Source organism: Ptychodera flava, chromosome 5, assembly GCF_041260155.1.
Source record: "Ptychodera flava strain L36383 chromosome 5, AS_Pfla_20210202, whole genome shotgun sequence".
Taxonomy (NCBI): Eukaryota; Metazoa; Hemichordata; class Enteropneusta; family Ptychoderidae; genus Ptychodera; species Ptychodera flava.
Genome location: NC_091932.1, coordinates 46,049,518 through 46,075,434, shown reverse-complemented (window position 1 = coordinate 46,075,434; position 25,917 = coordinate 46,049,518). Strand labels below are relative to the sequence as shown.

At 36.4% G+C, this 25,917-nt stretch overlaps 3 protein-coding genes and 1 long non-coding RNA gene across 7 annotated transcripts in view; 2 read left to right on the top strand and 2 right to left on the bottom strand.

The window, feature by feature from the left end:
* Positions 1-434: 434 nt before the first annotated feature.
* Positions 435-758, bottom strand: LOC139133767 (clumping factor A-like). Its single transcript, XM_070700536.1, has one exon. The coding sequence runs from the start codon at positions 756-758 to the stop codon at positions 435-437; it is 324 nt and encodes a 107-aa protein (XP_070556637.1).
* Positions 759-764: 6 nt separating this feature from the next.
* Positions 765-1,910, top strand: LOC139133766 (uncharacterized). Its single transcript, XM_070700535.1, has 2 exons — positions 765-979; positions 1,619-1,910. Exons 1-2 carry the CDS (start codon positions 765-767, stop codon positions 1,908-1,910), a joined length of 507 nt encoding a protein of 168 aa, XP_070556636.1.
* Positions 1,911-2,857: 947 nt separating this feature from the next.
* On the top strand, positions 2,858-24,978 carry LOC139134102 (uro-adherence factor A-like). Of its 4 annotated transcripts, none has more exons than XM_070701016.1 (10): positions 2,858-3,022; positions 10,153-11,858; positions 12,379-12,645; positions 13,871-14,332; positions 14,509-14,588; positions 16,561-16,633; positions 17,991-18,731; positions 20,532-20,876; positions 21,806-22,333; positions 22,943-24,978. In XM_070701016.1, the coding sequence occupies exons 2-10, from the start codon at positions 10,154-10,156 to the stop codon at positions 23,776-23,778; spliced, it is 5,037 nt and encodes a 1,678-aa protein (XP_070557117.1). In that variant the 5' UTR covers positions 2,858-3,022; position 10,153; the 3' UTR covers positions 23,779-24,978. The 4 variants fall into 4 exon arrangements, with proteins under 4 accessions (XP_070557117.1, XP_070557116.1, XP_070557115.1 ...); XM_070701015.1 differs by having other exon boundaries at positions 20,529-20,876; XM_070701014.1 differs by lacking the exon at positions 2,858-3,022 and having other exon boundaries at positions 8,117-11,858.
* The window catches only part of LOC139134103 (uncharacterized), a 37,862-nt gene continuing 35,494 nt past the window's right edge, over positions 23,550-25,917 (bottom strand). Inside the window, exons 8-9 of the long non-coding RNA XR_011552718.1 lie at positions 24,583-24,762; positions 23,550-23,687 (exon numbers count right to left, since the gene is read on the bottom strand). This is a non-coding gene — a long non-coding RNA (uncharacterized lncRNA). The remainder of the gene's footprint in view (positions 23,688-24,582; positions 24,763-25,917) is intronic.

The window sequence follows — 25,917 nt, the reverse complement described above, 5'->3', positions numbered from 1 at the left end:
TGATTTCCGAGTTCATAAATGGTTTCATAGAATATAAATTATTTCACTACCAGACATTGCATAACAACATACTTTCCCTGATGAATTTGTGTAACTCATGAAGGACCCAAGATTCACTTTGCTATTCTCTGCTTGAACTGCCTTATACTCAGTCATATCTCTTCATTCTGTGATCTCAACATTACTATCTGCAGCAAATCTACAAAGAGAAGATGATTCTGTCAGTATTATATATATTTGCAAAATGCAGTGGGAAAATGTATTGCACACAAAGAGTGCAATGTCACAGCTACTATGAATGTCATTAGATATTAAAATGTTAATCTATCTGGCACTGGCAGTCATGTCAAATCTCTAACACTGTCTGGGACTGCATGTATTGATCATCAATTATTATGACAGTATAAGTGTCAGTAACAACGCCATTTGCAATATCAACGGTACTGTCTAATATTGTCACTAGACATGCCAATGTCAGTGGTACTGTCTATGTCACCAGACATGCCAATGTCAGTGGTACTGTCAATATTACTAGACATGCCAATGTCAGTGGTACTGTCAATATCACTAGACATGCCAATGTCAGTGGTAATTTCAATATCACTAGATATGCCAATGCCAGTGGTACTGTCAATATCACTAGACATGCCTATGTTGGTGGTAATGTCAATATCACTAGATTTAATGCTAATGTCAGTGGTACTGTCAATATCACTAGACATGCCAATGTCAGTGGTACTGTCAATATCACTAGACATGCCGGAATGTTAGTGGTAATGTCAATATCACTGGACATGCCAATGTCAGTGAAACTCTCAATATCACTAGACATGCCTATGTTGGTGGTGCTGTCAATATCACTAGACATGCCAATGTCAGTGGTACTGTCAATATCACTAGACATGACGTCGGTGGTTCTGTCAATATCAGTAGACATACCAATATCAGTGGTACTGTCAATATCACTAGACATGCCAATGTCAGTGGTACTGTCAATGAAAACAAATTTAACAAACAATTATGAAGTCTTTTGGAAAAATTTGATCACTGAATTGATGAAAATAATAAACTAAGACTAAAACATAATTTTAGATTAGAACCCTACTTAACACAGTTGCAAGGTGAGAAAAGAAAATTGCTCACCAAACTTCGCATTAGCAATCATGAGCTAGCAATTGAAAAAGGGAGACACTCTGTTCCAAAAACCTAATTACTGAAAGATACTGCAATCAGTGTAACACCAACAGTATTGAAAATGAAACACACTTTTTATTAGTATGTCAGAAATACAAAGTCCAAAGAAAGAACTTTTTCAGTAAAATCAATTTCCCAAATGATACAACTGAAAATCAGCATATTTCTCTACTCACAAAACAAGAGTTATCTTTAAATGAACAACTTGCAGATTATATTTTTACTTTATATAAACAAAGAAATACCTAGTAGTTATGTTTTATTATTAGCTACTATTATTATACTGTATTACTTTATCTTTATTGGAGAATATTTGAACTTATTTTTGTATCACACTTTAATTGCCACAAATGCGATGTAAATCCTATATTTACAAGCAAGCAATAAAATATTATTATTATTATTATTATTATTATATCACTAGACATGCTAATATCAGTGGTACTGTCAATATTACTAGACATGCCAATGTCAGTGGTACTGTCAATATCACTAGACATGCCAATATCAGTGGTACTGTCAATATCACTAGACATGCCAATGTCAGTGGTACTGTCAATATCACTAGACATGCCAATGTCAGTGGTACTGTCAATATCACTAGACATGCCAAGGTCAGCGGTACTGTCAATATCACTAGATATGCCAATGTCAGCGGTACTGTCACGAGATACATGTATGCCAAGGTATTGGGATATCATAAAACAATGTTGTGATCATCGTGGTCCAGCTGTTATGAGTAAGCATGTGTACTTGGCTGGGCCGATCAAGTTTCTGCAAAAAATCAATTCACCGTCATGGACAAGCTAAAGTGACGTCTTTCATAATGTCCATTATCCTAAGAAAATCAAGGCTATCAATGACAGGAAGAAAGTTTGTTTGGAATTATATTTTCTTTGTAAACCACAGTTCTTTGATGCAGTGCGGTAGTCTGGCAATATCATAGCAGATGTAGTGTATGCAACACACAGTCTACACCCCAGTCATGCAAGCAATGATGTTTTTCTGTTATAATGCAATCGGGTTAATATTGTAGCAAGGAACGTACAAAACATTGCAGATAAATCAATTTGGATGATCTATGTTGATCTATGCAAATTTCAAGTTTAGTGGACATCTGAAAATTATGCTTTTTGCCTTCATGTACAAGATGGCACGTTTACCAAGCTAGACGCTCACTGTTAAAAAAACAAAAGGTTTTATTACAGTTTCACATTTCAACCCTTTCTAAATTGCATCTTTCTCAGCAATATTCCCAAAACCTCTCTCCTTGCATCCCTGCAGCTAAATGCACTGAGGAGCAACAGACTGTCATCATTATGCTATTTTTTGCCTTGTTTTCATTTCTGCATAACTTCCAATGGCAATGATATGGTAGTACAGCAATTAATAGTTTCTGTTGTAAGTATATAAACCTATTCCTTAATTACATTGATATTAAGGATCGATATTTCATATCATTTACAACAGCTTTACATGTATGTTGACACAAGATCATTAAGTCAAATGATCATTTGATATTTTTGACCAAAGACAATAGCAGGAAAATTACCAAGTCAATCAAAAACAATGCTGGTAACATTTCATGACAGCGCCCTCTGGTGAGAGTCATGATTGAACTTTGGCCTCAGCATGTCATCGTGTTACCAGGTAATATATTCCTGATGCCAAATCACGTGAGCTATAATGGCTGGTTGTTGTTGATACATGTACAGCAAACGTCTGTGACCAGTTTAACTTCCTTGTGAATTACTAGTTTCAAATCAATTATCCGGTGTGAATCTACGGACCTAAAAGTCACCTTGTGTGGTGACATTCAGAGACTTGGGTATGTTACACTCTTTACTTGACATTTCAGAGTTTGTGCTCAGACTATTAATGTACTGCAAAATGCCATTCAAACTTTGATGGGCTAACGTAGTCTGGTTTTACCTTCCTATTAATATCACTAAATGCTTTTGACTATTCTGTCAAAGAATTATGATCAAAATGTAAATATGAAGACAAGCATGCCTGAATTTTCAGCAATTTTCTCTTCAAAGTATAAAATGGTCAGAAGCTTCAATACAATGGCCAGTTTGATTGTTTGACCTATTTTTTGACCTTAAGTGACCTTTCTGAAACAACTAGAAAAGAGGAAATGAAAGTGGTGGTGGGGACCTTTTATTGAATTTGTATTAATTAACCCCTTTCCTCCTATGTATTCATCATTAACTAAATTCTTTAAAATGTGATCTTTCTCTTTCACTCTGGTAGTCATTATTTGTAAAACTCAGAGGGGTAAAATCAAAGAAATCTAATCAGAAATCAATTGCACTAAGTAACAAACTTTGCAACTTCAATTTTCTAAAGCATACCTTGTAAAAATAGTGTCAATAACATTCCTATTTGACAATATAGCATGTGTGTGAATTATACTGACAAATGTATAGTTGTGTGCCCAGTGTAAATTTCTTGAACTGATTGTGACAAAAACATATTTTCCATAAATTATTTTACAAATTTATTTAGGATTGTGTGATTCATATACCAGATATGTCACATGCAGCAACAATTCCAACTTGACTGCAGATAAAAACATCTTACCGAGATAAATCTTGGTGAAAATTCAGATGAGGATAAATCAATAACACAGCATTCCAGTATTGTTCCTTAGGCCAGAGACAAAATATACTTCCCTGGATTCTTTGGCAAAGCTACAGAGGTAGCATTCCAGTATTGACCCTTAGGCCAGATACAAACTATTCCTCCATGGATTTTTTGGCAAAGCTAGAGAGAGGTGGCAAGCTACAATGTAGCTGTAATTATTACTAATTTCTAAATGCAACTCTACACATTTCTTGAATAACATGTGATCTCGAGCATTTAAAAAGCACAGCTTCCCTGGACTGAAAACTTTCTGATTTTCCGTTTATTAACCACACATGCCATACATTTGAATGCTACAACTATGCAGTTTGTATAGGCCGATTATAATCATGTAAGATTTACTGGTTGATTTACTGACCATTTAACGTGAACACAAAGTCCTGAGTGCAGGTTTCAGGCTCACCAGGTTTATGACCTGATCATCAGCTGCTATTAAAGCCCTATTACCTTTAACTCTTGAAATTTGTTGACCTCAAAATATCTGCCTATTCTCTCCTGGTTTTCTCTAAATTCTACCCTCAGAAGGGATATGGGCTTTTACTGCATTAGGAAACCATTCCATTGTAAAAACATTTGACAAGTACGGTAAATTCAAATTTTAATGGTCATTTTGATTTCTGACCATTTTCAAAACTTGATAATATTACAAAGGAAGCAGAACATACAATGTCACAGTTGAAAACATTCACCCCTATGTACCCTGGTCCCAGTATTACTCTGTGCAGTTAATGTGAATATCAGTATTCATGGTTTTTGCTTTTTTGCACTTGGTTGTGATGTAATGAGTGGGTACACATTTAATCGCAGTGTAATCTTTATCGTGTTCAAAATTGCACATACAGTCCCAGTGGATAGTAAATTAGTCTATACACACTCCTACATTAGTAAATTCTCACAAACTTATTTTAGTTTAGAATTAAAATCATAAAATAATGCTGAAAGATACAGCTACTAGGGCTTTAACTGTTGACATGAGTACACATAACATGGCAACCAATACATTGTGAGAGATGTTTTTCGAAAACAACGATGAAAATTACCTAATGCCATCTGGTCTTCAATAATTTCATAGAACATTCTTAATGCTGACCATTTGGATTTAATTGTTATTTTTTGGAATTTCAGTTATAAATTAACTTGAACAATCACTGATGGCCTTTGTCTAGAAATGCAAGCATATTTGATCATTATGTGCACTTAGAAATCATCTACACTTTTATCTTTATGAATGATTTGGTTATTAGTCCCCGCGGACGAAGTCCGGCGGGGACTTATAGATTGGGTCCCGTCCGTGTGTCCGTCCGTCCGTCCGTCCGTCCATCCGTCCGTCCGTCATCAACAGTTTCTCAGACACTGCCAAACCAATTTTGTTCAAACTTGGCACAAAGGCATAGCACTATGACCTACAGACGCACATCGATTTATTTTGCAATACGATCCAATATGGCCGCCAGGCGGCCATTTTATTACAATTTTTTCATGTACAGAGCCATAACTCAGGCATGTGTCAACCGATTTTATTCAAAGTTGGTACAAGGACAATGACCAATGTCATACATATGCACATTGATTTGTTTTGTGATACGATCCAATATGGCCGCCAGGCGGCCATTTTGTTTCGATTTTTTCATGTACAGTGCCATAACTCAGGCATATCTCAACCGATTTTGTTCAAACTTGGTACAAGGACATTGACCTATGTCATATATATGCATGTCAATTTGATTTGTGATACGATCCAATATGGCCACCAGGCGGCCATTTTATTACGATTTTTTCATGTACAGCGCCATAACTCAGACATGTTTCAACAGATTTTATTCAAAGTTGGTACAAGGACATTGACCAATGTCATATATATGCGTGTGGATTTGTTTTGTGATATGATCCAATATGGCCGCCAGGCGGCCATTTTGTTATGATTTTTTCGTGTACAAAGCCATAATTCAGGCATATCTCAACTGATTTTATTCAAAGTTGGTACAAGGACATTGACCTATGTTATACTTATGCACATTGAATTGTTTTGTGATACAATCCAATATGGCCGCCTTGTGGCCATTTTTTTTACGACTTTCCATGTCCTGAACAATAACTCAGACATGTATCAAGCAAATTTATTCAAAGTTGGTACAAGGACATTGACTCATAGTATACATAAGTACATTGATTTGTTTCTCGATATGGTCTGATATGGCCACATGGTAGCAGTTTTGTTATGGTTTTTTTCATGTCAAGAGCCATAACTCTAGCAAGTCTCAACTGATTTTATTAGTTTGTACCTGGACATTGACTTATGTAATACATATACGTGTTGATTTTTTAAACAGTAAGATCAAATATCGCTGCGTGGCGGCAAATTTGTTACGATTTTCTCATGTACTGAGCCATAACTCAGACATACCGGTATTTCCACCAGTATCATTCAAAGTTGGTACAAGGACATTGACCTATTTCATACATGCTCGTCAGTTGTTTCACATCATGTAGCAGTATCATGTCAATTATTGAAGTTTCATAATTAGGTTGATATGTCAGAAATACTGCATCAAATTTCATGAAACTTTGTACAGATGTTGAGCTCACATTGCTTTAACAGTGAAAAAGACATTTATCAGTGTCATTTTAATTAATTTGTAATTGCATATGTAATGAACTTTCCTAATTAGAGTGATATATCCACAAATACAACGTCAAATTTGATGAAACTTGATACAGATGTTGATCTCATAGTGTTGTAAATACTACATAAAACGTTATGAAATATGGTACCGGTTATCTATTAGTGTTAGGATAGAATGAAAAAATGTTTTGCAACATCCTGTCAACTAATTCCCAGTTGACTCATTTAATGACCTTTAGGATAGTGGCCTACATTGGTTTTATGTTTTTCATCACCATCGAACTCATTCTTGGCCATTGAGTGCCATCTGTATCAAAGTATTTGTATCACAGAACCTGTAATCAAAGTACCCATTAGCAAGCGGGGACTGGGTCATCAACGATGACTTGTTTTATTTACACTTTTATTGAGCGGCTGAGTTACTTTACAGTAATTTTCATTGGGGCTCATTCAGAAAAAAATTGAAATAATTACAGATAACAGAAATACGTTCGAGAAGAGAGAAACTAAAGGGAAACATATTCCTTCTGAAATAGTCTTCCAAGTTACATTTGAAGGTTTGATATCTGTAGGTACTTAGCATTCCATATGTTAGATCCTCAAAAGTGAAACCTACATTGGCCAGCTGTTGAAATACACCTTGGTACATCCTGGCATACGCAGACCGTGTATTCTGGTCATGAACATTGCAGTTTAGAGTAAATAAGCTGGATAAATATTGTGGACAAATTTCATTGATTCATTTAAACATTAAAGTTTCCGTAAAGTAAAAAGTACGCTGTCTAATTGACATAACATTAAGAGATAAGAATTAATGAGAATTAATCTTGTGATTGATAATCAAAGCAAAGTTAAAAAAGTACACTTAATGCTCAGATGAGCAAGTTTAGAAAATAATTTTTTTTTTGAAAAAAAATTAGAAATTATCCTCCAAAATATGTGTAAAATAACCTGAATATGATAAACCCAAGCAAGGCATCTGTAGCAAAGTCACATTTCAAACCTATCAGATAAGTAGTTTTAGACAATAGGTTGATGACCATAATGGAGGAGTATATACATTCTAAAACAAATGCTACAAATATGGGGTAATTAGCCTAATTCAAGATTCAAGAGCCATGTCCTGCAGTTTAAGCTAGAAACAGATGCATTTTCACTGAAATTTATTTTATTGATTCATGTACACTGATAACTCATCATTATAAGGGCTTCAACGATGCCTTCTATTCACATGAAGTACCGTAGTAGCCTGTGATATGTGTGTTGACTCATTCTACATATAGGGTAGAAATTGCAGGGAGGGAGGGTGAGTGTTTTACAAAATAACGGCGCCTTCTACATGTATGAAGTGGTTACCTGCGGTACTTGTGTTTATGAATTCTTCATGTAGGGGCTTAGCTCATTATAGTATTAGGGACTTGAAAGAAATCACAGGGAGGGACGGCAGGTGTTTTTACCAAAGTGTCCCTTAAAAAGTGTTCACAGTAAAAAGTGACCTCGCAAAATTAACAAAAGTAACAGTTGGCCAATGAGCTTCAAAGTTCCAGGAAAAAAGATCTTCAGAAAATATGTTGGCATCATTGTTTGTAGAGTTGACATATATATATATATATATATATATATATATATATATATATATATGTCAAAAATCAAGGGGTCAGAAATGGCATTTGTGTTAACTCTGTCTCCACCACTTTCACATATTATGAAGACAGAGAGTACGAACGTAAAGTTGGTGTCATCCTCATCCTCATCCTCAGGTGACCTTTCCAGCTGACGCTAAAATGACGCTACTCAGCATCAGCTTCAGCGTCGTATCCAAAGATTGCGGAGGTTACGATACCCGATGATGGATAAATGATAAAATTCGCCCATAACTTAAGAAAATAACAACTCCATTCTTTCTCAACTTTCTTTTGAATCCTAAAACTGGTTCGCAGGTAATATTTTATCGTTAGAATATCTCATATGGACTAGTTTTTTGGAAATGTTCGTAATTTTCAGTCCATGGATCCGCGGATGTGTTTGTTGGTATCTTCTTAACTCTTGCGTTAAGATTTTCCAAAAATTGGTGCAAAAAAGGTATACATGGTCCGAAATGTGTAAAAATCGCCACCATGACAGGTGATATGAAAGCCCTAATTATTCAAAGGACATATAAAACAATTAACTTGTATAACTATGACTTGAGGCCTAAAAAGTCAATGTATTAAACATAAAACCTTTGAACTTTAAGGAAATTAAGGGCTAAGAATGTTGCGTTATAACTACAACGTGAGAAACGGATATTGAGAGGAAAGGTAACTAAATATTATGAAATGCAAATCCCACTGTGTTTTAATTAACATTTACAGTGATATGAAACTTGGAGCACATTTTTAAAGTCGTTTTCACACTTATCACTCCATCAGACGCATTCGGGAATAATCAGATCTGACGCCGGTGGAGCTGAAGCTGTAGCGTCATCCTCATCCTCATTTTCGCGTGACCCCTGAGGCTAAAGGATGAGGATGAGTATGACGCGAGCTTTACGCTCGTCAGAGAGTACAGATATATTATAGAACAGAGGTCAAAGGTTGGCAGACTACATCTCTGATCTCCAGCCTCACCTAGGTGTGTGTGCGCCCCATCCTGACAGGTGTTAGAACAGCTGCAAGCCATTTGGATTTCTTGGATGGTGTCAGATACATTGTAGCAAATTTTATTGTGGGACCACAGGTCAAAGTTTAACAACCTGTCACTCTAGCCTGATCTAGGTGTCTAGTTTTATCTTGGTTTTACACTTTAAGTAAGGCACATGCAATGTTAACTTCTGTTTTTTTTGAAGTATTGAAAGTTTATTACTGGTATAGACATTTTTCACATACTCCAACTGATTTTTGCAGAAGTTGCTATAGCTTTCTTGTTCAATTTAAAGAAATTGTCAATGTTTTGACACAATTTTCACAATTTAAATGTATGATAGAGAAAGGTTTTGGAGAAAAGAGAAAGAAAAAAACAGATTGTTGATTGCTTTTTATATTTCAAATTGACCTATACTTTCAAGTTTGATTTTGGTAGCGTCCGTGACAAAATTACATGTCATACTAAACAGAAAATATTTTAGAAAGAAGTTCATTTTGATCACACTGAATGGTATTAATGTTGTTGCTATAGCATGGTTAATTCATGACAATAAAACTTTTAAGTACAGTATACCAGCGGAAGGACATAGAGAAGTTGAAAGTCCTATTAAAAAATATGATCAATATCGTTGTATTTCTCACTAAACTTGAGGTTGTGTTTATTCATGGAAAAATTAATTAAATCATACCAGGTATAGCTTATTTTAATGCCAATATGCATTTTTTATATTGTAATAACATAAGAAAGCATTAACAAATAATTGTTTAAAATTTTATTATGACATTTGTGTTTCATGTACAACATTTCTGTAGCGTCCGTGACACTGCGTCAACCATATAAAACAATGTGCACTGTGGTAAAACTAATGACGTTTGCTTCACCAAATTTTAGGAAGATATGCCCTATACCATAACCTTTCAACATATTATTTAACTGGACAGTTATCATGAACTTGAAATTTTGACCTAAGTGACACAGTCTAGCGCACCCTGATTGTGACTGACCCGTTTGATGAAGATATTCTATTGTACAGCACTTTGTCATTTTAAACATATTTTCAGGATGAGAAGCTCACAACAGAATCTGGAATTTTACCAAGAGACTAAAATGGCAAAATCTGCAGCACTCTTTTTAACATCATGGAAGAACAATTCATACGGCCCAGCAAATTGGAAACTGATCACAGATATCTGTGAAAACACACTGAAGAAGAAGTCTAAGTTGTCAGAAATTTACTGCACTGTCCTTGATGTTGAACTGAGTGAAGAACAGAGAGAAGGTGCAGCAAGACATGGAGTTACTCTGATTCCAGCTACAAGACCAAAATGGTCCACGCCAGATGAAGATCCACCTGCAATCATTTGGCTTCTACATCATGATAAATACTATCCAGGACTTGCAAAGTTAGAAGATATCACACATGTGGTTGGGCTGTATGCAAAGACACACAATGCTGCATCTGCAATACATGAAAGTCTCTTCCAACAAGCAAAACTTCATCTGGTGCCTTCCGAACCTGCAGCATTATTTGTTGGAAATTCCTGGAGTGCAGATGAGTTGGGTCTGACAGGATTTCACAGAACTCTTGTCCAAGATTTCTGTGAAAGGAAGGCCAAGGCAGGAGAAGATCTGAAAGCCTACTCTACTGTACTTGATGTCAAAATCAGTGATGACCAGAAGAAAGATGCTGAGAGTTGTGGTGTTACCTTGATTCCAGCACAGAGGAAAGAGAAAGCTGATCACAGAGATGATCCTCCAAAGTTAGAATGGTTGTTGAATCATGAAATCTACTACCCAGACCTGCAGAAATTAGAAAATGTCCAGTATGTTGTTGGTTATGCTCCAAAGACAGGACGTGCTGCTGCTGATATCAAGAGAAAGCTCTTTCCTGGTGCAAAGCTAGTTTACATCAATCACGCTTGTCCGGAACTGAACTACCTGCAAGCTGAAGAGTACAGTCACTCTGAATTTGAAGAAAAGATGCTGCAAATGGCAAGTGAGGCTGACCTGTTGTTTTCCATAGGTCCTGTCATCTATGAGTATTTCCAGAATGCATACAGGGCAGAATTTCAGGGTAGAGACCTGTCCGACATTCCACATGAGGAGATTCTTCCAAAACCAAACAGGTGTTTCTGGGTGAAAGATCCAAAGTTAAGGCCAGTCACACGACACCACATACTCACATATGGTCAGATGGATACACAGATGGCCATAGAAGGGTGCAAGTCTATTGCAGCTTCCATTGGTACAGTAGCCAATCATCGAAAAGCACATTACAGCAGCCACCCAGATTGGAAGATACAAGGGGTTTCTAAAAAAGCTGGCAGGACTGAACAGAAGATTTTAGCTGATGCATCGGAAAGTCCATATGTGTACCCAAAACTCCAGCCAGGGTACTCGGCAAAATCCCTACTAACATCTCTACAACAGTCTCATCTCTGTATGCCTTCACCATGCTATTGGGATTACAGCTTTCATGGTTTGGAAGCCATGGCTTTTGGTTTGCCTACTTCAGTTGATGAGGATTCTCACCTAGGTCACTTTGTTATGAAATATCTAGAAATGCACATTGATTACTGTGTTGTCAGAATTTGTGAAGACAAACTATCAAAGAAAATATCACAACATCTACAAGACACACCTCTTGCTTTCACGAAGGCAAAGGATCTGAAAACTGCTCTGACAAAGTGTGAAGCTATCACTGAAAGTTTTGCCAAATTTGCATCATTATTAACAGAATCGATAAAGAAAGAAAGTGAAGATGATGGTATGTATTTATGTTTAAAATTACATGTCTAAAAAGCTGCAAATCTAATACAAGGATACATGTAGCTGCAGCTGCTTGAGAGGAAATTTCTGCTGTACTATACTATGTCCCAGAAGATTCCCATATCATGTTCTTCACAAAGTATTATCACTTGAAATGTCATAATGGTTCAACTTGTCATAACTTTATAATGTCAAGATGTGCATGATGAAATTCAATATCACATGATATCAGTAGTGAAAGTAAGCAGAATATTTTAATTTGCCTTTTAAGAGACATCCACAGCTCATGAAAATGACAAAGTTATGGTCAAAAGCCAAGTAAATTTTAAAGGAACATATGAAAAAAACAAACTGAGAGATAAATTGTGACTGTGCTTTTGAAAACAATAACTTTTACATGTAAAATAAGCAGTTGAAAATGATTAGCTACAAACACTATAACTTATAAGTTTGCACTAACATAAAGCATAAGGGAAGTGTGTTGACCATTTTCCTTGTTTAATCTTATACTTCATCAGCTGATGTGAAACACTCAAGCTACATTGGACAATCAAACATTCAATCAACAAAGCAAGTTCCGGAATCATTGAATGGAACAATGTCAACACTAGCTGTGACTAAAGATGATGGTACTGGAAGCCAAGGCATCGAAGAAACACATGGTGATGTGATGGATAAGGAAGATACAGAGTCTGGCCAAGTAAAGACCACGCCGTCTGAGAAGGAAAATGAAAAACCAAATACTGAAGAGGCAAAGGTCAGAAATTGCAATGAAGAACACCAAGGTAATTTATGGCCACATCCAATGTTGCATGATCATACCCATCAGTAGCTGAGCATTGCTGTGCTAACAGGAGAGACTGTTAATCACACAATGCCGTAATTTATAACGAGTACTGTAGTTACAGCTTTAGCCTTGGGGACCCTGAAATCTGGTTGTTCTTGTTGCTGTTTGTATTGTTGTTTATGTTTATATTAGTGTTGCTGTTGTTGTTGTTGACCAATAAATTCAACAAACAGAACTGTTGTTGTTGTTGTTGTTTCAAAAGTAATGTAGATGTTATAGGAAACACTACACAAGGACATTATCGTTATTTGACCCGACACAACTGAGCCTCTGCCAACGTATACTCTCAATATGAAGAGAGTGTACGTTGGCAGAGTTGCATCGGATCAAATAATGATAGTGTCCTTGTACTGTTTCCTATAACATCTACATTACGTTTGAAACAACAATAACACAACAGTTATGTTTGTTGAATTTTATTGGTCAACAACAACAAGATTAATATAAACATAAACAACCATACAAACAACAACAACAACAACAACAACCAGATTTCCAGGTCCCCTATGGCTTTAGTAAACCTAATGTTCTCTAAATTGTCACACCTACATGAGATGTGAAATATAGAGCTACATGTACATTTTTAGGTAATTTCAGTTGTGAGTTCTGTTCATGTATTGTATTAATAATTATAAATGTACATTTAAAGTTCCAGGCACACTTGATCAAGTGATTACCTTTTAATGTTGTACAAATTCTACAATTGTATGACAGTGAACACATACCAGTATGGTAGCATTGCAATTTTCTTAACAGATTTGCACCAGTAGATTGATATTAATGTTGGTAATTCAATGTGTACCTTGATTTCTGGCACTCTACATGACCATGAAATGAACATCCAAAGTCAATGATTACAGGTATGATGTCAATCATGGACATGTTTTGCAGACTATTTCCATGACATCATATCTTTCGTCCCTTACAAATGCTCCAGGTAAGAAAAATCAAAACGTCAATTATCACCCCATAACATTGAAGATTCAGTTATACATCTTTAAGACGACTAGCAGCAGTTTAAATTGAGTAATTCCTGGCATTGGTCATCAGTAACAATTATTCACATTTAACCTTTAATTCAAGACACAAATGATAAACAATTTAATATGTTAATTTATCAAAAACAATGTTTTTTCTGATTATTTCCGCTATCTTTACATCAGATTTCCAAGTTAAAGTGGCCCTGGATGATGAGATACTTCAAAAAAGTCTCAGACAATCAGAAGAACAAACCCAAGCCATCTCTGTGCAACAGCAGCAGAATGATCATGAGGTGAAGGCTGCATGGAGAGAATGTGAACAAGGACTGAAACGCAGAGTGCAAGCTGTGCTGGCAGATGAAGAGAGTTGCAGTGAAGTAAAGAAAATCTGCAAGGAGAAAGTTGGTCTGGACCCAAATACTGTAACAGCAAAATCCCTGGGAATCTTGCTGAAGATTTTAACACTTTATTATCTCTACAGAGTAAAGCAGACTTGTAGATCTAGAAGTCTGGCCAAAGCACTGGAACCACTGCTGATAACAGATGAAATGAGAAAGATTGCTGACACAGTTGGAATAACACTGCAGTTGAAAGCTATGTATGACATGGTGAAGTTTGAAGAAATTGAACTTTTCTTCATTAACCGTAAGTTCATTCTGAATTTTGCTCATGAATCATCACACACAGTGTTTGCTTTGCAACATGTGCCAGTTTATGTTAATGTTTTTAACACTAGGGGTATACTTTTGTAAAAGTGCCATGGACCAAAACAGGTCTTTTGTTTGCTGCCTATAACTGTAACTAAATTTTCTTCCTTTCAGGTGATGGTGGAGGAGTTCAGCCGGTTACATTCCATGATGAAACAGAAGACAATGGTGGGCATTGTAACTTGGGTTCAGAGGTAAAAGAAAGAATATCCTGTCTTAGAACTTAAATGAACTACAGATAAAATATTGTGCTTTATAGTCCTGACCTGTTGAAATAATTGCAGTATTCAGCTTACTGTACAAGACTAGAGTTGTAAGCATCACTTCAATTGTCATGGCTGAGTGTTCATCTTAACAATACATGGTCCTAAGCCTTCAATGTTCATTCAATGACTCTTGCTGAAGGTGCTCAGACTAAGTCCAGAACCACTTCAAAAGATCAGAAACGTGCACACATTCATAATATAATTGAAATACACCCTCTAGTGGTCAGTACAGCACATTATTATACACCTGCGTCTGTAACCTCTGGAGTTTCGTCGTACAGTAAGTTTCGGTATCAGAGGACACGGAGTCCAATAACTTTAGGTGTTATTGGACGCTATTTGACCTTTGACCTCAAAACACCTTCACGTCAACACGGGGAAAAGGAAGATAAAATTTTACATTTTTCACAAAAATATAGACTTCTTAGCATTCAGTACTTCACAACGTTACTAGTGATGAATCAAAAACCTGTGAATTTGAGTGAAATTATGCTGTTGACCTACAATTTATATATCACGTACACTGCGCTGCGCGGGTTCGAAATTTCATTCTGTGCGCTCAGCGGACGCGCTGAACGCGTTCTCAGTTTGCTTGCGATCGCTCAGTGCAGTGCGGGACGGGCATGCTAAAAAAGCTTTAATTTTGACTTTTTCGAGGTGAAATTGGACTAAAAAGGTGCACAATAATAAGATTATTCCCAAAATACCGGGATTTATGTCCTCATACATCGTACGCTTCGGTATTGTCCTCGACGCTACGCCTCTCGGACAATACCTCCGCTGCACGATGTATGAGGACATAAATCCCGGTATTTTGGGAATAACCTTATATTATTGGTACACAAGATGTGTATAAATTCTCTCCATTCTCTAGCTCAATGTAGCTAAAGCTCGTCTGGTGACAGTGTAGTACTGTGACAATTCTTCTTCAAGGCACCCAAATCAATTAGAATTATCTACAATTATTTATTTATTTATTTTTTCAGCTTTGACATAAAGTCAGGATGAGTCGCACACGTGACTGACACCTGTAAAAAAGCAACCCTCCACAAAGGAACAAATTTTACAAGTTACACATACAAATTACAAACAGAAAAGACAAATGATTAAAGATAAATTCAAAAATATAACAATTACAAAACTATACAAAAAATGTCAAAAAAAAAACAAAAAAGAGAAATTAAGAGAGACGGCAACTTGGTACTTTCCCACCCAAGTACAAGTGTTATCAGGATAAAATTTATTGTTTAACAGACCCGTGTAATGTTTTAATAATATAGACTTGTATGACCTAACACTTGTTGAAGATTTGCCATGAAAGGGCATTACACTACATGAGTAAAAAGCTCTATTAAATCACCTTATAAGCTCTCTTTGGTGTACCAAATGAGAGCTAAAAACGAATGATGAAAACATTCAGTCTTAAAAAGTGGCATCTTCATGGAAGTATCAGCAGGGCATTTTAATGTGACAAACTGGCTTAAATTTATATCATACATACCAATAAAACATTTAGCTAAGAAGACACAGTCATATAATTCTCTCCTGTAGCTCAACGGGAGCAAATTCAATTTAATCAATGAGCTTTTATCATTCAGTTGTAAAATACATTTCATGTATATGCTAGTATGAAGGCTTTTGAAGCAACAAGAACATAATCACAGCTGCCTTCATATTACAGTTGCATTGATCAAATGATTCTAAGCAGTCACAGTATATATCAGCAGTATACATGATATTTAGTTCACATTTCAATATGTATTATGCCATTAAACCATAAATGGCAAAATTTTAGATTGATTCATAGGAAAATGTCAAGAGATTATTATGGCAAACTTAATCAGACTGAATGTGCCAGACTTAGCTTTTTGCAATTAACTTTTTCTGATTTGTTTGTCAGGGTGAAAAATCTGATTTGTCACAGCCAGCAAGTGATCCAATTGCTGAACCATCCCAGACCAACCTTGAACAAAGTGAGTATATTCAAAATTACCTGGTGCTTAAGCTAAACATTATACCAGAGTTCAAACCTTTGATCTAGCTTCTAAAAACTCAAATCACCTTAATTAGATAATGTATAGTTTAGATATCTACTCCAATGACAAATAATTGTCATACAAACTATATAAACATCCTAACATCAGGACTTTCATACTAATATACTTTGGCCTAGACTAGTATGCAGCATTACAGTGGTGGACTCACTTGAGGTCACAGGTCATAGCCCTGCAGACCAATGATGGCCTCTCTAATCCTGCATACTCATATGAACTTCATGATAAATATCTAGTATCTTACAACACTTGGTTTGTTCTACAGGAGAATCATATAGGCTAAGTAAGAGTATAATTAACAGAAAAAGTTGTTGCTGTTTGAGGTTGATTCCAATCTTGAAACCAACTCATCCATTGAGACTGGTGTACATTAAAGCCAGTGGTGGTACCACAGGGAATTCAGTAATCTTGTTGTTGTTGTTGTTGTTGTTGTTGTTATTGTTGTTGTTGTTGTTGATGGTGATGATGATGACGATAATAAAAAATATTAAAAAACAATGTGTCATTCCTTGCTGTTGTTTGTCGATGTTGTAGATAATTGTAAAAGAAAACTGTAATCGTGACCAAAAAACGACGTAGGTCGCCCAACGTCACTCCCGTCCTATTATACAACCAAGGGTGGAATCGAGATGCCCCTGATCAAGGCTCATCAGCCACCTTCAAGGCCCAGAAAAAACACCCCATTCACGAGCGATCGATTGAAATGTGCTATCATAGGCACTGAAATTTATCTCACTGACCTAATTTGGGCCCTTGAAGGTGGCTGATGAGCCTTGATCAGGGGCATCTCGATTCCACCCTTGGTTGTATAATAGAACGGGAGTGCACTAGTGACGTTGGGCGACCTACGTCGTTTTTTGGTCACGATTACAGTTTTCTTTTACAATTATCTACAACATCGACAAACAACAGCAAGGAATGACACATTGTTTTTTAATATTTTTTATTATCATCATCAACAACAACAATAACAACAACAACAACAACAAAAACAACAACAACAAGATTACTGAATTCCCTGTGGTGGTACCTGCAGCTAGTAGCAGATCATCATGAATTAATCACCAATCCATCATTACAAAATTGTTTTCTTCTTGAATCTTGTGTAGGATGTGTTGTTATGAACCCTACAATATAAGTCTATCTGTGTTCTCTGAACTCTGTTCAGATTAACAGGATATAGAAATCCTATATATACAGTCTAGGCAGTTCATTGGTTTTCCAAGCTGATGTAATGGAAAAGTAGTTTTTATATTACCTATAACTTGTATTACAGGTTTAGAGGAAAAACTCACACAACATGGTGACCCAACTCTGTCCATCACAGCAGCCTATTCATCACTAAGTTTACAGGCTAGAAGTTTACTGCCAATAAAACCAAGCAAATATCAACTCACAGATTCTGACATCAGATACTTGGCACTGGCAAAGTCCAAAGTTCAGTCTTTACAAAGGCAGCTTGACAAGGCTTTTACAGAGAAGTTAATTCTGCAAGGCAGGTTAACTGATGCACTAAATGAAAAATCACAATTCAAACTGCAATGTGATGAATATATGCAGCAGTATCAAAATGCTGAAAAAGTAGTTGCTACACAGCGTAGTGAAATCAATACACAAACAGCTCAATGTGATGAATATATGCAGAAATATCAAAATGCTGAAAAAGTAATTGCTACACAGCGTAGTGAAATCAATACACAAACAGCTCAACGTGATGAATATATGCAGAAATATCAAAATGCTGAAAAAGTAGTTGCTACACAGCGCAGTGAAATCAATACACAAACAGCTCAACGTGATGCACAGTATCAAAATGCTGAAAAAGTAGTTGCTACACAGCTCGGTGAAATCAATACACTAACAGCTCAGCTCAAAGAAAAAGACAAAGTAATAACTGGACTAAGGATACAACTAGAACAAGTATCTGGTGCACAATCTGATATTGAACTGCTGAAGAAACTTGCTGAAGAGAGACAACTTGGTGAAACAATTGTCATCTCTGAAATGGATGACACACGTGAGTTAAACTACCTGAATATTTATTTGTTTGTTTGTTTGTTTGTTTGTTTGTTTACATGTAAGAAGTGCAATCATAAATACAATCAGATTAGACAATTCAGGATATTTTAATTATGAAAATCAAAATCAGTATTGCCATTTCTGCCTTCTCTCAAGTTTCATGTCAATCAGGAATTTCTTGACATTTCCATGAGTAAATTATGTCCTTTTACCTATAAATGCAATATTTAAACTTTTCTTGAATAAAAGACAATATTTTTTCTCAGTGGAGAGTCAAATTGGCTTGAAGAGCACACTGATTATCATTCAAATACTTATTGTCATTGAGCGCAGCTAAGAGCCAGTCATGGCATTAAGGAAGATTGGAATGGATGGGTACTCATTCTTGCATTCATTAATTGCCACTGAAATTTAATCAACCCCACTTAATTTACATGTAGATCCTGGTTTACAGTGGAATTAATACCCCTATTTTAGACCAAAACGCTGTTAACCCACTCTATTGAGCAGCACATATACATACAGTATTGGCAAGAAATTTAAGTGCCCCCCACTCCCTTGGTCTTACCAAGTGCAATCATAGACAGTAGAGGGGGCTTCCCCCTCTGTCTATGGTACAATCTTGGACCAGTGTTCTCCCCAGTGCAATTAAACATAGTGGGATGAGTTTAACATATAACAATTCAATTGTTATGCAAATTAGCTGTTATGCTCTGAGAAATTCTGGGGAGAACTCTGTTAGCACTTTTTAATATACCTGTACATGACTACATGTATGTTACTAAAAAAATAAATCTCATTGTCTTTCTTCAAATTCATCATAAATTTCTGTCAATCCCTTCAAAATATTCATTAAACTCTGAGTGACTTTGAAAACAGTTTAATTTGTATTTCATAATGGATTGTTTTGCCAAGAAACACCCTTTCAATGTGCACAGGTGACAGCTAACAAAGCACATCAATTTTCATTAGGACAGAATTGCAAAGAATAGAAAGGATTTCCAGTCTTCATAGAGATGAATGGACCAATTATCACTTTTCAAAAAAGCTATCATGAGTTTTTCATTTATTTTTGTCTGTGATGAAATCAAAGTTTGGCTTGACACTCCATGCTGTTTTGTGCTTTGACTTGTTCAGGTTGTTTAAGTAATGCAAATGTAAGCATCAGAACAGAAGTTACCTGCTATCAAAACTAATCAGATGCAAAAACAATCCTATGATGAATTGTATCTCACACTGCTTGGGGCTTGAAATTTTAATTTTAGAATGGTTGTCCATGTAGATGAATAAAAATATATTTTGGTGGTCCACATTGGTCAGTTCGAAGTGTATTTCCAGGTCACAAAATTCTAAACAGCCAGCCCTTTAAAGCTTGTGAACGTTGTAGCGTACTGAGTTATTACACTTTTGATAATATTTGTTGTCAACAAAGAGTAATTTTGCTTGATGCTGGACACTTTCAGTTTTCACGGTGAGGACAATATGAGTCCAAAATGATTTGAACAGATAATCAACTGGCAAAAAATTGATGTCTGAGACATCACAATAAAAGTTACCCAGTTCAATAACAGTGATAAAGAGACTTAATATTTCGATATTTTTGAAAGATATGTAATATTTCTGTGATGGTTTCCAACTCTCACACGGTTAACAACAGTGGTTTAGGGAGGGCCATTGTGTTTTCATTTGGTAAACCAAAATGTCCAATGAGAACTGTGACATTTAAAAGATTACATTAACTCTCTACTATTGATAGAATTATATCGTTAATATTTAGAAGTGACTGATATTTCAGCAGATAATGAGTACACCAAACCTAAAATCACTGAGATTGAGAAAGAAGAAGCATCGCAACCTAAGATGACCAGTATGGAGGGAAGTGAGATGGAGACAGCCACACCAACACAACCTGAGATGACTGTCAGGGAGGGAAGTGAGATGGAAACAGGCACATCAACACAACCTGAAATGACTGCCGAAGAGGGAAGTGAGATGGAAACAGTCACATCAACACAACCTGAAATGACTGCCGAAGAGGGAAGTGAGATGGAAACAGTCACATCAACACAACCTGAGATGACTGTCAGGGAGGGACATGGAATAAAGACAGAAGTGGTCACCACAGCAACAGAGCATCAGACAGGTATCAAAAGTTTACCGCTACTTTATATGATGTTTGCAATGTATAGATTGGCATATCAATAAGGATAGAGAAAACATTGTAGTCGCAACTTCCCATGATATTAAACATTGTTGTGCAAGTTATTAAAGTTTTAACCTTGATTTAGCAAAGCACTATGTAAGCACCTGTATTTTTGGACTGATATAGTCATGAACACTGTCTTTATGGTACATGGGAGGAAATATTTCTGAGTATTTATTTTAAAGGAATTTATTATGATAATAGATCATAGTTGGATTGAGGAAGGAAAATAGATCATTCATCCATATCATGGGAGTGGAAGGGACAAGGGATAATTTGGTGGCAGAACACAAGAGAAAGCACTAGTGTGGGATCACTTTGTTCTCACACTCCCTCCTATGGAATGAATGAACATACAGGGTATACATTCATGGAATGAGAGCTCATTGGTCATTACTTATCTTCATGCTTGTAGCATTCATATAAACTGATGAATAGGATGTCACAATCGGACGAGTCATTTCAAAGTGAGCTTTTATGAATTCCTCACAAATGAAATATATTGAAGTAGACCAACAGAGTTATGTTAATGTGGTTATTTTAATATTTATTATATTATATTATAAAAGGTACAACTGTGAGAATAAAACTTGCACTTTTGATGTGGATGACTTTAAACTATATTTTTCTACAGGTAATGATAAAACTAGAATTTTGCAAGTATTGGAGGAACATAAAAAAAACTATTCGAACACACCTATCAGCTGAGATTGAATGCTTTGTACTGTGTTAGGAACTTCTGTCTGATATGAGCTAGACAGATGTTGAAAAATCTTGTAAAACACTTGAATCTCAACCCATTGTGGTGGGATTCTAGTGGTCACAAAAAAGTTTACTCACCACCGGCAATTTTTTATGTCCATCCACAGGGAAGAGAGATTCCAGTGGTATTTTTGGCAAGTTCTTCAAACGTCGTACTGGTCGCAAGGACAAAACTGATGGTAGTAAAGTGATGTCCATTGGTAAAAAGGAACTGAGTGGTTCAGTTACTGCCAGTAGTAAAGAGTTGTCTAGTAGTAGTGGTCCAGTGTCCTCTGTGATGTCTGGTGGTATAGCACTGTCTGGCAGTAAAGAGTTGTCTAGTGGTCCAGTGTCCTCTGTGATGTCTGGTGGTATAGCACTGCCTGGTAGTAAAGAGTTGTCTGGTGGTCCAGTGTCCTCTGTGATGTCTGGTGGTACATCGACACTGCCTGGTAGTAAAGAGGAACAAAGTGGGTCATATAGTGATGGCATTGGCAAGGGAAGTGATTTAGAGTCCATGGAGGAGATGGTTGGTGGTGGAGCATTTTCTAGTACAGAGGCACTATGCGGATCAGATGTTGACAGCGATGATGAGACCAGTGACTCAGAGTCCATGGAGGAGATGGTTGGTGGCAGAGCAACTCCAAGTTCAGCTGGTCAGTATATTATCATAGAGTGGTATAATTACACATACGTGCACCATTTTTGGCTTAAAAAGCAATATCTTGATCAGATCTAAAACTATATTTTTTCAGACCCTAAGATAAAGATATCTTGTACACAGGATTTCCTTTAACGGCATAGAATCATACTATTTCATGGCTGGGCATATGAGTGTAACAAAACCCAACATGACTTCTTTATTCATATATATTGCAAGGCAGTAGGTTGTTTCAAGTAACATGTACACACAAATGAAAATTACAAAGCAGTTTCAAGAATGCTGCAAGACTGACATGTAGCAATTATCTTTAAAAGGGACAAAGTCGGCCATTTTCTACACATTTTTCAACAGCAAAAATCCACGGTCAAATCAATAGCCAACCCAAATAGTGACCATAGATAGCTTCAAGGGTATAAAAAAAACCTTCTTGCTCTTTATGGCAATGTTCAATGTTTGTCTTGGTGTCCATGCGATTTGAATTAACCACCATTTTTGAACCCCATCACATAAGAATTACTACGTACACTACTTCACATCATCATTTGGAAGAGTGCGTGAACGGACTGTAACCCTTATCCTGTTTTAACCTTTGACCTTTCAGGACGTTGGTCAAGAAGAACTCTTAAGGGTCATCAAGGACATAAGTTCAAAGATGTGAGAGGTCTGGCATTCCACAATGATAAACTTTTGGTGTGTGACAGCGACAACAATATTGTACACATCCTGAACCAAGATTACACATGTGAAAAGGAGTTGGGCAGTTTCAGTGATCAGTTTGCCAAACCATTCCAGCCATGGTCCATTGCTGTCTCTCAGGACAACCTCTACTTCATCCTTGATCACAGTAATGAGCAAATAGTTGTTTGTGATCAAAATAATAAAGTTATCAGAATAATTACCCTACCGACAGACTCAAATCCCTGGTGCATAGCTCTTGTAAGCGGGTTTGTTATTGTCACAGAGGTCAAAGGTCACCATATCCTGAAGTACAGCCAGACTGGACAGTACATTTCAGAGTTTGGTAGTCGAGGTAATCGTAAGACACAGTTCGATGGGCCTAGCTTTGTCGCTGTCAACAGTAGGGATGTCATCATGGTGTCTGACTGCAATAATCACTGCATCAAGTGTTTTGACAATGACTTGAATTACTTGTACAAATATGCTCAGATCGGTACCGGCGATGGTCAGCTGTACTATCCAGAGTGTATTGCCGTTGATGGCGCTGATCATGTTTATGTCTGTGAGTTCAGCAATGGTAGGATTTCGATGTGGAGTGGAGATGGAACATGGAGGCGTCATCTATTCCAACGTGAAGTGAGCTGGCCCTGGTACATGGCAGTGACCGCCTACGGTGATAGAATTGCTGTTAGAGGATATCCCAGCAATGAAATCGTAGTATTTTCTAAGTCTAGACAGAGACACCAAGATGATGTGTAATGTCTAAATTTCATCAAAATATTGAAATTTGTTCAAAACTTTTGACGCACTAATTTTAACCCTTTGAGTGCTTTAAATTTTCCCACCCAAATTTTAGTGCAACATATACCAATTTTATGAATTTTTCTGTATTTATTTTGATAATTTTGAAGCAAATAGGCATCACATTGCAATGGCTACAGTTGTTTATCAAACTTTTAGCAAAACTCTGAAAAAATTTGACTGGAGTATATTTTCTAAAGGCGACAAAAATTGACCTTGGCACTCAAAGGGTTAATCGTCACTCAAGCGTGACGAAACGATCAAACTGCACTGTTTACATCACCCTCCAAACTAATAATCGGTTATTTCTCGCATTTAAAACTGATATTTGGGGGCAAAATATTCAAAGTTGTTGTCGCTACTTCTCTAGAGTTTGAACATGATGGTATTTAATAATTTCTGACACATTTTCACTGAAAAAATCAAGGAACTTTGACAAGAAGTGTATGAAAATTGATGGTGATTTGTCAACATCACAACACAGTAGTCATGTCAACAAATCAATATGGGGGTTATTTTTTGCATTTCAAAACAGAATTTTGAACTGAAATATTCAACATAGCTGTCACTTCATGTCTTAGATACAAATATGCCAAAAGTGGGTTGTTTTGGAGACTTTGTAATGAAATATTTGAGTCAATTTGTCAAGGTGTGTTCTGCAATGCAAGCTTACTGCTTACAGAACCGATCCCATCACATCTCAACTTGTAGAGAATAGTGAATCAACAGTTGCGTGTGTGAAATAATGTTTTAAAAAATTACCTGCATATCCTCTGTTATCTCTGTTATCTATGGTTTCAAGTTTTCCTATCGATGAACTAAAATTACGCCGACATATGTCATTATATCCAATGCCCCTATAGACATGATGTTGACCCGATGTCATCGCGATGAACTATGACAGTGGTTGTGTAGAGGGCGCTATCACACAGCTTCATGCACCTGAGACATGACGAGTGTGTACATGGAGAATGACTGGTTAGCTCTTCAACAGATACTAGTGGGCAGTAGGACGATTTTAATGTCAGCTTTTCATGGTGGTTAATTCATATGTTGACATTTGTATCGTAACAAGGACATATTTTCAGTATCATTTATTGATTTGATGTTTTCTATATCATGATAATAAACTCTGGTAGAGGGACTGTAAAAAGTCAACTCAAAAACTTTATTTGTTTTCTGTGGCATGACGCCAAAAGGGTCTGTTGAGATCTGCACTTCATACATGGAAACATATAGAAGGCATATTGTCAAACAAAATTTTGAGTCGCTAAAACTAAAACCAAGAATCAAATGGAGATACACTCAGTGCGACAGAATTCGGACAGGGTAGTAAATTTCGCCTAAAGTCGTTTCGTAAATGACCAGCAATAAGAAATCTTATTACCATACCTTTCGAAACTTTATTGTGGTTATTCTCAAACTCAGTTGATACGACGGGAGTGATATTTCGGGGTCAAAGTTGCCAAAGTTTTGACCCCATGTCGATGGCGTAGTAATCGGACTGCAATCCCAGAAATCGGACGTCGTGTTTGGAATGTGATTAGGAGCTAAGTATTGATAATTTGAAACTTCAAACCACCAATTTTTAATTTCGATGTGTTTAGTAAACTGTATATAAGAATATTTCATGATAATTAGTTATGTTTAATCCATGGACGACTCAACTATATTTCGACGTGTATAGCGCTAGATATCGGACACGGGCTGCCTCTGTGTGTGTTGCTTTCGGCACCTTGTATCGTACGGTGTGGCTAACTTCGCTAAGTTTGTTCAGTGAGTATTACTTATAATTGTTTCCATTGCATATTTTGTTTGTATTAGAATCGCACAGGCATTATTTAATACAAATAGCGAGTATATTTCATCGTACGACATTATTTACCTGTCAAGTTTTTACGCGGTAAGTCACTTACTACGTTTACACAATTATGCTAAATATTGTCTGTCCGAAAACTTGTACACTTCATACGTTCATTAAATGTTCTTTTTTCTAGAAACAACTGCGCAGTTTTCGTTAAAACTACATGCAATCGTAGCGAACAATGGAAAGAATATTTTCAAAATCATTTTTCTCCCCCACATTCGAAATTCAAT

Coding starts and splice junctions, on each gene's coding strand:
- LOC139133766 (XM_070700535.1), top strand. CDS start 765: ATGTTAGTGGTAATGTCAATATCACTGGACATGCCAATGTCAGTGAAA. Junction 980..1,618: donor ATATCACTAGACATGCCAAT/GTCAGTGGTACT, acceptor TTATATCACTAG/ACATGCTAATATCAGTGGTA.
- LOC139134102 (XM_070701013.1), top strand. CDS start 10,103: ATGAAGATATTCTATTGTACAGCACTTTGTCATTTTAAACATATTTTC. Junction 14,589..16,560: donor ATTGTAACTTGGGTTCAGAG/GTAAAAGAAAGA, acceptor TTTGTTTGTCAG/GGTGAAAAATCTGATTTGTC. Junction 18,732..20,528: donor CTCTGAAATGGATGACACAC/GTGAGTTAAACT, acceptor CTGATATTTCAG/CAGATAATGAGTACACCAAA.
- LOC139133767 (XM_070700536.1), bottom strand. CDS start 758: ATGTCTAGTGATATTGACAGTACCACTGACATTGGCATGTCTAGTGAT.